At 44.7% G+C, this 14,148-nt stretch overlaps 1 protein-coding gene across 2 annotated transcripts in view; it reads left to right on the forward strand.

The window, feature by feature from the left end:
* The window catches only part of SHLD1 (shieldin complex subunit 1), a 55,372-nt gene that overhangs the window by 17,567 nt on the left and 23,657 nt on the right, over positions 1 to 14,148 (forward strand). For both annotated transcript variants that reach the window (XM_035110130.2, XM_035110129.2), the window contains one exon: positions 3,895 to 4,079. In XM_035110130.2, coding sequence (XP_034966021.2) covers positions 3,905 to 4,079 — 175 coding nt within the window. In that variant the 5' untranslated portion in view covers positions 3,895 to 3,904. The remainder of the gene's footprint in view (positions 1 to 3,894; positions 4,080 to 14,148) is intronic.

Raw genomic sequence — 14,148 nt, forward strand, 5'->3', positions numbered from 1 at the left:
CTATTCAACATTAGGGCATCAGCATTCTGTATGTATAACAAATTTGTGGCAGGGGGAATCTCCACAGGTGCAGCTTGCCATGTCATGGCTTTCAAGGGTTTGGAAAACTGCACCCCCTTTAATTTCCTTGCTCCAGCCAAGCATACAGAACATATTTATGCCCTCCTAATGACAGTGAAATATTAATTTCCTGTTTTAGCAGTCCTTTTCTGTGCTTGGTCTTCAGATTATGACAAATCATAATGGGTGCCAAGAAGAGGCTATTACACATATAACGTTTGGGCATCTTGATTACTGTCAGCTCAGGTGTTTAGGGTACACAATCAGTACCAGTGTTTGCAGCTCTCTATGATTGAAGGGTGTCCATAAAATAACTTTCCTTTCTGACAAGAATAGCATGGCCTTGTGACACTACGATCACCCCACTCCACCCTAGTGATCCTGGAACGGGTGAGTCTAGACAGAGCTTTCAAATTTTAATTACCGGTAGTTCATACATTGTTGTACTTACCTCTCACTAATTTAGAGGGGGGGGCAGCAACAACAACTATGAGGGGGACCCAGCGCCATTCAACTATATATGCATTTGTAGCCAGAGAGCAGTTACGGTTTTTTTTGGTTTTTTTTGGTAGGGTTGAATGCTGGCTGATCAGATGTCTTATAGAGGACAAGATGTCCTTCATGCTTTAAGCATGAAGCACAAACGGCTGACCTTGCTCCTCCACTCCTGGGAATGCTATGAGTCCGCAGGGCCTGATCAGCAGATTAGAATTGTGGAAACCCCCCCCCTTCACAAAGCAATGTATCACTGGTTTATTCCTGAAGGTGAAGGTCTTCTTTGTCCTGGATTTGATAAACACTAGGGCATATGTGGACTTGAAGCACACAGATGCTTTGGAAAGGTCACGCTGTGCCTGGCGCCGTGATGGTCAAGTTTTACTCTGTCTGTTTATTTCATTCCAAAGAGCATGACTGGATTTCTTGGAAGGCGGGCTGTTTGCGTGACAGGTGTTGTCAGAGCACGCAGCTAGCTTGTTTTCCTTTGGCAGGTTTCCCGGAAGAACAGTTGAAATGTTGGAGCAATCTTTGCCACTTCAGTGTGGGTGAACTGAGGAGCTCTTCAAAAACATTAGCTCCAGCTTAGATTTCCATGAAATCAGCTGCTTTGCAGCTAATCCCTGATCAGCTTTGTGACCATTTTCTGCCCCTGCTTCTTCTGATTCATGTGTCGCTTAACTTTTCTACTTCTCTCCTTTTAGAGAAGTAGAAATGGCAAATGAATGAGATTAAACCATGATGATTTGGTTACTGCTGTTCACAGTAGGCTTTTTTTTGAATTGGCACAAAAACATTGCTCAGTTAAACAATGCTTTTGTGCTGGTTTAGTTCAATGAAACACAAGAACTGGGCAAAATATTAACTGATAAATGGCTGTAGTTTATGTTCTCAAAAAACTGACCAGCTGTTTATATAATTCCCAGACCTGAGAAATCATACGAGCACATGCTGCCTTAAACTGACTGTGACTATTGGTACATCTAGCCTGGTATTGTCTGCTCTGAATGGCAGCACCTCCTCAGAGGGTCTCAGGCAGAGATTATCCCAGCCTTGCTGTCAAGCCTTTTGAGTGAAGAATCTGGTAACTGAACTTGGGACCTCATGCATCCATGTATTCACCCAAAGTTTCACTTGACAATAACTTGCTTTTCCTGCCTCACCCCTGTCCCTGTTCTCTAACACGGAAACTGTTCTTATTAGCATTAACCTTGCCTCCGTTCTTTAGGTCAAGTAAACTGATCATGTTCTGATCAGAAAACTGATACCGTGGAGTTAACTAGCAAGTATGATGCAAAGGGCAAGTTCAACAGCATTCTGTAGAAGTGCTCTCTCTCTCTCTCTCACACGTGCACACACAAAATATCTGGAGCCAAAAGAAAAGATCTCTCTGTGTGTTTATTTAAAATCATTTTTGTTTGTAGGGGTGGAATGGATCTAACAGAGAATATTGGAACCACTTTTCACCATACCACAGTTGAAAGTCCAAAAACGCATGCAGGCATAATGCTTTCTCTAAGCTAATTGTGTAAATTGTTCTCACTTGCTTGACAATAGGCTCTCTGGTGTCATCTTCTCCGACCTGGTTGAATGTCATTGGCATTGTAGCACCCCATGTCTGTATATTCTCAAACACAGGGGTGACATAATACAGTTAGGAAAGATTACTTCCAATGTGTAAGTTTCCCCCCACAAAATTATGGCCACTGATTCCCACGCTTCTAATGGGCTCTGCTAGGGCAACATAGTTGTAGCCATCTGTCAGTCCCAGCATTCAAACTATGAGGCAGCGCTCTCACACTTTTTGTGATACATTCTCCCTACTGTCAGCAGTATGATTCCAATGCATGATATTTGTGTCTGCAGTAGGGCTGCACATAATACTTCAATGTACTGTACAGGCTTTTCCTACTTTGAGATTGCTCTTCATGTAGGACTGGGCTGGAAAAGTTGTGGTCCTCCAGATGTTACTCCAATCGCTCCTACTCCATTAAAATATCCCTTGGAACAGATAATCATCCTTATTTTCTTTTTGTAGTTAGGTAAAGAAATTATTTTGAGTAGCTGCCATATGTATTCTGATCTTGGCTCTCAGTTTGTGCAAATCGTGGTTGTGCCTGATAAACTTGATGGGTAATCAGGCGTTTTAACAAATGGTGCATAGTGCTTTAAAGCCCAAACCACCAGTTGACAATCACAATGTCTGAGAGTAGATTCTTGACCTGGATGCAAAGAGATAGTTGTGTAAGTCTTAGGTGGACCTCTACTGAAAAGACTCTTGGTTCAGTCACCCTCCATTTTTCTACCAGAGGAGGCACTCGGAGAAGGGCCTCCAGTGGTGACTTAATAGTCTGGGTAGGTTCATACAGGAAGAGATGCTCCCTAAGGATAAAAGTTATCAAATAGAAGCTGCTGTATTGTGTCTTTAAAGATTTGGTCCTGCACATCTGTTTAGAATTCTTTTATCAAGTTATGCAGTCCCTTCTGGTGTTCCTCAGTTGAGTCTGCTTAGAGCAGGCATGGCCAAACTTGGCCCGCCAGATGTTTTGGGACTACAACTCCCATCATCCCTAGCTAACAGGACCAGTGGTCAGGGATGATGGGAACTGTAGTCCCAAAACATCTGGAGGGCCAGGTTTGGCCATGCCTGGCTTAGAGGTTCCTCTAAAATGCAGTACTGGAGAGTTGCCTCTCAGCCTCTCCTGTGTAGCACAACTTGCTCATCATGATGTCAACTCCTCCTTTGTTGGCTGCTTTAATTATGATGTCAGCACTGCTTTTGAGCCTGTGGGTGGCTTTATATGCTGCATGGCTGAGCCTCTGAATATCAGAAAGGCAATATGCATTTCCAATGTACTCTTCTCCCTCCCACAAAGGAAACAACATACTTCAGTGCTGCCTATGGACCTCTTCCCACTGGGAGTGCTTTATAGCACGTTTCCAGAATGTACCGTACACAGTATTTCCCCAACAGAGAAAACCACCAGCTTTGTATCTTAAGACAATTCCAAGATAAGATATGTCAAGGTGGTGTTCCCATGCGAAGAAGCCCATAGTCGGCATAATGAATCTCCCAGTTTGTAAACGGGGTGCTGCTTTTCAGTTCATTCTATATGTACTCAAAATTGGAAGACGGGCTGAGTTCAGTGGGGCTTGCACCCAGGTATGTATGTCCAGGTCACTTAGTTGCAAACAGGCTTGCTTTGGAGTATTTCCCCCTTTCTGTTTTCTAATAGGTGGAATAAGTGGGATACTACACAACATCCTGAAATGAAAAAGTGGGCTGTGAATTGTCAAAATAAATCTAAAGAGGAAAATCATTTCTTGCCTTTGTTTCAGTGGTCTTGCCATGGAAGGAAGCGAAGCGGCGTCAAGCTGCCAGTCTGGAGAAAGCAGCTTGCTGGACATACCATGCACCATAAGTGCAGAAAGTTTTCTGCTGAATCCCAGAACTGGGAGAAGTGATGAGATTCTCAGGTCTGCTGGCACATTTGTTTCTCCGGCATCCACAGAAGTTGACACAGGTACAGGACCCATAACTGATATTACTCTCATTGGCATTTATGTTCCCCTTCCCCTGCCCAGAGTAGCCAGGTAGAGGAAAAAGAACACTAGGCACATTTTTCTGATACTAGGCAGCTGTTTGCATGAATATGAATGATTTGTTTGTCTTTCAAAGAGTTGGGATCACGACACCTTTTAATTCAAGTTCAGAATTAAGAGCATAGGAAGCTGCCTTATACCAAATTGGACCATCAGTCCATCTTAGCATTTTCTTCAGTGGCTGGCAGTGGTGCGCCAGGGTTGGAGACGGGGCATTCCCAGCCATGCCACTGAGCTATAGTTCTTCCCCGTAGGGGGATTGTAACACAGCAGTGCTGGCTTAAAGTTATATTTGTGCCACGAAGTTCTGAGTCAAGTTGATTTGGCGACTTGCCTCGCTGAGTCATTCATTCCCTGCTTCGTGTCTTGTGCTATTTCATTCAATTGTTCTCTCTTCCTGGGCAGAGGACTATTTTGGTGGACAGAGGACTGAGTTGAATATGAATCGATGAGATCATGTCTGCAGTTTCAAAATAAGCTTTTAGTTGAAAATTTTTGGTTGGAAATAGAAGTACAAACCATGGCACAAAACATAGGGTTTTTTTTTAAAGGAAACTCTCTTCCTGCTTCCTTACTGAAGCCATCCAGTCTGTGTATAAGTAGAAGAGCACCCAATAGGGAGTTGTCCACTTCCCTCTAGCGTCAACCAACAATTGGCCTTTCTATTTGTAGTACCACACCCCACGTCACAAACACCTACCAAGGATACATGGTGGGAGGGTGGGGTGGGAGGAACCTGCTTGGGGGCTTGGAAAGGGTTTTCTAGTAGCTTCTAATAGGGAAACATAGCATCTCAAAATAGGGTTGTCATGTGGCTGTTGTTGTAGTTACAAGAAAGCAACTAGGCTAGTCTGAAATCCTTCTGAAATTTCTCAGCGCAGGTGGAGTCCAGTCACATGGTCAGAAACACAAGTATAGTGGGGACAGACTGCCCTACTTCCCTTGAAGTGAATGTTATTTTTGCCCACCAAAATACTGTCAAGCAGAAATCCTCAAACTCTTGTATTGTGGGCAGTAGACGCCCCAGCTCTGTTACCTCAAATGCCGTAACAGAAAGGTCATATTGGGATCTGGCATCCTATGCATATGGGATTATGACACCTTCCTTGTAGTCATGCCAGCATTACTATCACAAGCCATGCCCATTTCTGGAATACTCTGTGTGTGTGTGTGTTTTTTTTTTCCTTTATTCTACAGTGCAGGGACAGAGATAGACTTCGGCATCTCACTACATTGCATCATGTGATGCTGTCTGAGATGACATTGTGACCCGCCATTTGTATTTCCTCTCTGACATGTTTACACAGGCGGTTAAAATAGCATAGTTCCTCTATAGTTGTGTGAGAGTGTGTGTGTTCTGTTTATTACCTTAGATTTGACCAGAATGAGCTATCCCTGTCTGTCAGAAGTTAAATTCCCTTTGCGCTTGCATATCGTAGACATCATGTCAACTCCTGGTTTCTGGCTCCATCCACATACTAATTTAGATGGGGAAACGAGTGGCAGGGAGAAGGTTGAATCCCTTATCTGCCAGCACTTGCTGCTCTAATCCAGTTTAGATTTCCGCTCCCTGCAAGCTCCTACTGTTTAAGTAAAACTTAAAAAACAAAATATCATGTGTTGTTTGACCCTTGAGAGTGGATAGGTGATATTTGCTATAGGGTAATTTAAATATCCAGCTATTGCGATCAGCTAGAGATAATAGGATGGGTCAGATTTTTGCTCTACCCTGTCAGAATTGTAAGAAAACTGCTTCATAGTTTTAGGACTACTAGCCAGTAGAAACCTACAGAGGGCAAATAAACAAAGTATTGGCTATTTCCCCCTTTCTTGAAGAGGTGATATTAAATTGTCAGATTAGTTAACATCTGTTGTGAGGTTTTTGTACTGTTTTCCATTTGGGTGATTCAGGAAAGATAAAATCACATATTTTATGTTCAACTTAATTTCTGATGATTTCAGCTTTATTGGTGGTGTGCATTTTAAAACAACACATAGTTTTGCTGTGTGTTCTTTGCTAAACTGTTTTCTTTGCTAAATAATTTCTTTGCCTGATTATTCAGAAGTAAGTCCCGCTGAAGCAAATTCCCAAGTAAGAGTACCTAGCACTTACCAGTAAGTGTGTTTAAGAGTGCAGTCTGAGTACCCTAAAAGTTAGGTGCCACTCCCCCCAAAATAATATTCTGTAATATTTAGTTTTCTGATTTCAAATGTAAAGCAAAAACGTGCCATGCCTATATTGGTGAGAAACACGACTGGTCACTGCTTTCATTTCCACTAGAGGGCTGTCAAAGTAGGGTTTTTGCAATACAGTAACCTGATTTTTTTCAGACTTTGGTGTGGGAAGACCCAATTTATACATCTTATCATAAGGTAGTTCTCTGCATCTCATGCTTCCTAAACTGTTGGTTTCCAGATGCAACACTACCCTTGCTTTATATTTAAAAAATATAGATGAGGGATAGGGAACTGGAATTAGCCAAATTCTTATCCTCCATCCTCTGTGGGACAACTTTGACAGGTGGGTGGGGGCTGCTCACTTGTCAATCACCTGGTGTTACCTGGTGGCCCGTTTTTTGCTGATGCAGATGTTCCACAGAGAGTTGAGGCTTGGAAAGTGTCACATATGGTGCTAAGCAACTCCTGACAATCAGCTGCTGTCTTTTATAGGGTGGTGCTGTGGGTTAAACCACTGAGCCTAGGACTTGCCGATCAGAAGGTCGGCTGTTCGAATGCCCGCGACGGGGTGAGCTCCCGTTGCTCGGTCCCAGCTCCTGCCAACCTAGCAGTTCGAAAGCACGTCAAAGTGCAAGTAGATAAATAGGTACTGCTACAGCGGGAAGGTAAATGGCATTTCCGTGTGCTGCTCTGGTTCGCCAGAAGCGGCTTTGTCATGCTGGCCACATGACCCGGAAGCTGTACGCCGGCTCCCTTGGCCAATAACGTGAGATGAGTGCCGCAACCCCAGAGTCGGTCACGACAGGACCTAATGGTCAGGGGTCCCTTTACCTTTACTTAATGCTATTCCTTCTATGAGTAGACTCCCTGAATTATGAACATGATTTAGGTTCATTAATTTCAATGGGTCTCCTCTGAGTAGGAATAGGAAAATGTTGGTGTTTGTAGAGTTTCTGACTTCCATTTTTGGCTGTCAAACTCTGAAAGATATTTTAGCAGGGTTGCTTCGATCCAAATGAATAAAAAGTATGTCCTAGCTGCATTTTAAGCTGGCAATGTGTACATAGCCTTTGTTGAATTGTGCATTGCTTCCAACTCAAGTCACAGACATGAATGTCCATAGGAAGTTTCCCAGGGTGGGAGGTAAAGTAAAATACTAGAGGTGGACAGTAGTCAAGTTTCCCCCACACAAAAATGAGTGCCTACACATGCTACCTCATATATCTCAGGTTCTACAAAAATACTTTTTAAAATGGAAATCTGGGGATTATAGTTCATTCAGGGCAGGGGGTTGATTCCCCCTCTTCACTCTCAAGGTCATCAAGACATAAGTGCTCATATTACGCAGCCAATGTGACATTTGAAGTGAGAAACTGCTCACTTGAAAATGCACATGTGAATTGGGCTTATTAAAAAATTAATGGAGATGAGTGTCCAGACACTCACTGTGTGAGTGTTTGGAGGCGGTTGGAGGATGGATGGCGGCTAACAGATTGAGATTGAATCCTGACAAGACAGAGGTACTGTTTGTGCGGGACAGGAGGCGGGCGGGTGTGGAGTACTCCCTGGTCCTGAATGGGGTAACTGTGCCCCTGAAGGACCAGGTGCGCAGCCTGGGAGTCATTTTGGACTCACAGCTGTCTATGGAGGCACAGGTCAATTCTGTGTCCAGGGCAGCTGTTTATCAGCTCCATCTGGTACGCAGGCTGAGTCCCTACCTGCCCGTGGACTGTCTCGCCAGAGTGGTGCATGCTCTAGTTATCTCTCGCTTGGACTACTGCAATGCGCTCTACGTGGTCTACCTTTGAAGGTGACCCGGAAACTACAACTAACCCAGAATGCGGCAGCTAGACTGGTGACTGGGAGCGGCCGCTGAGACCACATAACACCTACATTGAAAGACCTACATTGGCTCCCAGTACGTTTCCGAGCACAATTCAAAGTGTTGGTGTTGACCTTTAAAGCCCTAAACGGCCTCGGTCCAGTATACCTGAAGGAGCGTCTCCACCCCCATCGTTCTGCCCGGACACTGAGGTCCAGCGCCGAGGGCCTTCTGGCGGTTCCCTCGCTACGAGAAGCCAAGTTACAGGGAACCAGGCAGAGGGCCTTCTTGGTAGTGGCACCCACCCTGTGGAATGCCCTCCCACCAGATGTCAAAGAGAACAACAATTACCAGACCTTTAGAAGGCATCTCAAGGCAGTCCTGTTTAGGGAAGCTTTTAATGTTTGATTTCTGTATTTTAATGTTTTGTTGGAAGCCGCCCAGAGTGGCTGGGGGAACCCGGCCAGATGGGCGGGGTATAAATTATAACTTATTATTATTATTATTATTATTATTATTATTATTATTATTACCATCACAGCTTTTGAGTTCTTGATGTGACTTTGAAAAAGTGGAAGCCTTGTTCATCATAATAGTGGGGAAAGGGCAGGCAAGTCTCGTAAGCTTCCTTCAGGATCATTCTGTGGCTGCCTCTCTGACATCTCCAGCAGCTCCATTGGCCTTTCCCCATTCACACAGTCTTAAAACTTCCTCTCCTATATCATGAGGTACTTCTTCCTTTTACTCCTTTATACGCCATTATTTCTCAAAGTGTAGAGTCAACCCCACAATAGTGAGGACTAGAATCTTACCATGGCGGAGTAGGATGAGAGCCACATGGCAGGCAGCTGCAGTGCTACAGCTTCTAAAAGGAGCCGTTTCTAGCTGAATAGCATAGCCTGGAACTAAAACCTCAATCCGTGAGACATATATTTAAAGGTCAGGGATTCAACTGTTATTTAAATAAGGGAATGTGTGCATGGTTGGTAAGGGAAAGAATTCCTCACCACCACAAGTTTGCTTTTATCCATTTGTGCAGCAAGACGTTCCCATTGTGGTTCAGCTTCCTAAGTTTTTATTTCATTTTTTCTGTTTAATTTCAACCCACAGTCCCGAAAGCATATTTGCTTCTGGAAGGCAAAGCCATGCATTAGCAGTTAGGTTGTATTGGAAAAGGCTTTGTAATGGAAACGTCTTGGCGTTTTGGGTTGTAATCGTTTAGTGTAAAATGGCCATGGACTCCGGTGGTACTTGCAGGGTAGGGGGCACTTCAAGTGGCAAAACAGGACGTGCCGCTCCTGAGTGGGGCTGCCTCATTCAGTGGGTTTTGTGACCCATCACTGCTGCAAAACTTATTCATAAACCAGCCTGGCCAGAGTAGACAATACTGAGCCAGATGGACAGAGGATTTGACTTACTTTCAAACACTTACCTTTGACTCCCTTGACTCTGTGCCCAGGACAAGAACCAGAGCTAGCAGATAAATTGCTTGCCTTTCCCATATTCACTTTCAAACTTAATTACAGTTAGGCAGCTTAGGTTTCATTTTCTTGAGAGTGCTTTTGAGACAGTTAGAAAATGTCTTTCTTAAGCCGTAGACATTCTAGGTTGCTCTCTCCACACCCCCACCCCACTGCCACCCTTGGGATCTAATTTGAGCTGGAATTTAAAAGAAGCACCATAGTTTACTTCACGAGATTAGAATCTGAAGATGAACACAGGATGTTCTTGTGGGGGAGGAAATATCACCGATACCTGTGTAGGTTCCTTTCCCAATCTTATCCTTCAGGACTGAACTTTATATATTGCTGTGGGCAAGAGTGGAAATACAGAGAGCAGAGAAGCAAAACAGGAAATTAAATTCTAATCTATAAAACTAAGCTCATGTCAAATGTCATTCTGTTGCAGCAGAAGCCGTATGCTTTATTGTAACATTTCCAAAGCAAAATAAATCCAAAGCCTATCAGGTAGTATGGGTTGCAAGGAAAGTTAATGGATGTCATGCTCTTGCTATCTTTTGTCCCCTGCTAATGATATGTTTGCCTTTTTCTGAGGGGTGAGAGAGAATATATTTGTATTTTTCAGTCTAACTAGAGGTACATGAATCCTCTCTTTTACTGTTGGTAACTTTATAGGGTAGCTAGAACCCAGATACTTTGATTGAAATGCATCTTCTTTAAAAAGGATAAGTGCACATACATCTAATGAAGTAGGTCTACCCCCCCCCCCAAAACCCCCTCATTGACAAGTGTCACAGTAAACAAAATACCATAAATGAAGTGGCACAATGAAATAGGGCACACACTCACACACTCTTTTCAACTATTGCATAGACATGGGTGGAGACTCTGTGGTCCTCCAAACGTTGCTGGACTACAACTCTCATCATCCCTGACCTTTGGCCATTCTAGCAGAGGATGATGGGAGTTGGAGTCCAACGGCATCTAGGAGAGTCACAGGTTCACCACACTTACTTTTTTTGTCAAGTTTATAAACCACTTGACTGTAAAAACAACCACCACCCAACAACCTCAAAGTGGTTCATGTGTAGAAGCACACACTCAAGTCTCAGTAGACTTGCATTTGCAACAACGCATTTCTCAAATATGTAGCGTTTGGTTATCTTGTTCATGAACATAACTAGGAATTTGAATTCCTCTGACTCTTGACTGAAAAAGTAAGTTTTCTCGCCCTTCGAAAATAAATTTAGAATTTAGAAATATTTGTCAGGGCTGCTGGAGGTTGCTTTCCCACAATAGGTTAAGAAATGATGTTTGGATCGGTGCTCATTCCCATCCCTGGGAGCCAGTCATGAACCAAGAGGCAAGTGGGTGGCTTAATACATTTGTCTAGAAGTAGAACACGTGGTAGGGTAGAGAGAAAATGGTCTGGAAGGGCTCTCCTGCTGGAATATAAGTTGCTCAGACTGAAGAGCAGGCCTTGCAGGTGCGGCTTTATAGGACTGGGTTATCGTGAGTCATGTGACCGGGTGCTAAGTCAGGTGGTAGCATTTATTATACCACCCAGGTGGCATTTCTGGACAGTAGAGTTCAGTCTGCTGGTCTTTCAGCAGAGATTCTACCTAGCACAGGAAGTTAGCTGCTGGAGCCAGGCTGGCAGAACTCCTGGTTCAAGACCTCCTTGCACCTTATGATACATCTAGTGAACATAGCTCTCAATACCTTTTGTCACCCATTCTCTTGACACTATTCTGAAATTCTCCATCCTGTTCTGATATAAAGGTAAAGGTAATGGGACCCCTGACCATTAGGTCCAGTCGTGACCGACTCTGGGGTTGCGCGCTCATCTCGCATTATTGGCCGAGGGAGACGGCGTACAGCTTCCAGGTCATGTGGCCAGCATGACAAAGCTGCTTCTGGCGAACCAGAGCAGCACACGGAAACGCTGTTTACCTTCCCGCTGTAGCGGTCCCTATTTATCTACTTGCACTTTGACGTACTTTCGAACTGCTAGGTTGGCAGGAGCTGGGACCGAGCGACGGGAGCTCACCCTGTTGCAGGGATTCAAACCGCCGACCTTCTGATCAGCAAGCCCTAGGCTCTGTGGTTTAACCCACAGCGCCACCTGCGTCCCTTCCTGTTCTGATATACTTATTGCCAAAACATGAGTCAGTAGAGTTTCGTTTTAAACATGGGGCTTTGGGCATCCTAAGAACCTTTCTTGTTATAAGGAATCTGCAAATTCAGTAACACCCAGCTTATGTGTGTACTACTTCTGTTAATTAAAGATTGGCCTCATTTTGATCGGTTTGTTTTGATCAGATTCCCTGCGGACAGGCAGGTGGCTGCTGTGCTTGCATGTTAGAGGGAGGTCAAGATCTAAGTTAGTGCTGAGTTCATCCAGGTGATTGACAGTGATGGTGTGTGGGGACTTGCTAGTTCAGGGGGGCAGGTTCAATTGACCAGTCTGCACCAGCATGCTGCTCATTGGCTCTAAATTAATACATTATTATTGTTTTATTTATTAAATAAATGTGTATGAACCGATGCCGCTGAGGTTGTCAGCATGGGTCTGGCTGCAATACTGATGCAATACATCATTCAAAAAGATGTCATTCCCCCACCTCGCAAAACTAGCATGTCAGGAAGAAGGCTAGATGAGAACCTTACTTCACAAGCTATTTTTCTCTGTAGAGGGAACTTTTCATTTGGAGGGGCATTCAGTCTTGTGAGCAATCTGAAATAGTGCAGCCCAGATTTGGTTGATCACCTCTATGATAACTAGGCATATTCCAGAGGTGAGGCAGCTGCTAGTACATTCATTCTGGTGGTGTTCAAAGTGTTTTCTCCTCCCTGTTATAGGACCAAGCATTTCCATACTTTCTGAGCCCAGGAGAGGTGAAAACTCTTCTCAGGTGCCAGATGTGAACGCAGCATAAAACTATGCTGCTTTGTTGATGCTGCTTGATTTTGGCATTGGATTCAGTCGTCAGGTCACACAAAGACGCCACATTTATTTTCTGAATAAAGATATAGCCTGTCGCAGATTGATTGTCTTGTAGGCTTCATGAAAAATGAGCAGCACCACTGCATGATGATTTGCTGTTTCAGGGAGTTAAAACCCCAATAGAACAGTTGCTGTACAGTAACTGCAAGGCTGTATTAGAGCTCATACTGTTGTTGAATTAGTACGAGGACCATGCAGAAGTACATAAACAGCCTAGTAAAGGTAAAGGGACCCCTGACCTTAGATCTAGTCGTGGACGACTCTGGGGTTGCAGTGCTCATCTCGCTCCATAGGCCAAGGGAGCCGACGGTTGTCCTCAGACAGCTTCAGTGTCATGTGGCCAGCATGACTAAGCCACTTCTGGCGAACCAGAGCAGCGCATGGAAACACCGTTTACCTTCCCACTGAAGTGGTACCTATTTACCTACTTGCACTTGATGCGCTTTCGAACTGCTAGGTTGGCAGGAGCAAGGACCGAGCAACGGGCGCTCACCCCGTCCCGGGGATTCGAACCGCCGACCTGATCGGCAAGTCCTAGGCTCTGTGGTTTAGACCACAGTGCCACCCGCGTCCCTAAAAACAGCCTAGTAGGCACCCTTCAATCATTATAATGTGATAGCAATAGAGTGGGGATGTGATGGTGCAGAATTTGCATTGTGTCAACTCTCTACAGGTCCTAAGACACTCCTGCATGTCCTATGCATGCAATCTAGAGAGATAGTTAACAGGGGGACCCATCAGATGATGCATTGTAACTCCTCTCAACCCCAGCAAGTATGGCCAATGTTCAGGAATGATGAAAGTTGAGTAAGAGTAGTCAACACAGGGCCTTACTCTAGATCAGGCATGTCAAACATGCGGCCCTCCAGATGTTTTGGCCAACAACTCCCATGATCCCTAGCTAGCAGGACCAGTGGTTGGGGAAGATGGGAATTGTAGTCCAAAACATCTGGAGGGCCGCATGTTTGACATGCCTGCTCTAGATCAATCAGCCTTTCTCCACCTTGGGTCCCTAAATGTTGTTGAACTACAATTCCCATCATCCAAAGCCAGCAGGTGCAGCAGTCAGGGATGATGGGAGTGGTAGTCCAACAACATATGGGAACCCAAGGTCGAGAAAGGCTGCTCTAGACCAACAAATCCCATCATCCCTGGTTGTGGTTGCTGAAGGAGATAGGTGTTACAGTCTGTCAGGGACTAGCAGCATGCTGACAAGTGTGCACAGGGTGAAGCGGGGCTGGAGTCAGACTCGGGAGAGGGGGCCAGTGATTTGTGGAGAACTCTACCAGCAAGGAGGCAAGAGCCGGAGATAGGGAAAGCTTCCGAGCTGGTGGGTGGAACACAGCACTGGTGTGGAAGAGGAAGAAGAAGTAGGTCGAGCAACAGAAAGGCTCTCCCTGCACCACTATCTCGCAGAATCAAAGGGAGTTGAAGAGGAAAGAGCAGAGGAAGCTTCCACGCAGGTATAGTCTCTGGCTGTGTATGCAGAGCTCATCGGGAGAAGGTACAGAAACTGGTGAAGT

The sequence above is a fragment of the Zootoca vivipara genome, chromosome 3 (genome assembly GCF_963506605.1).
Source record: "Zootoca vivipara chromosome 3, rZooViv1.1, whole genome shotgun sequence".
Taxonomy (NCBI): Eukaryota; Metazoa; Chordata; class Lepidosauria; order Squamata; family Lacertidae; genus Zootoca; species Zootoca vivipara.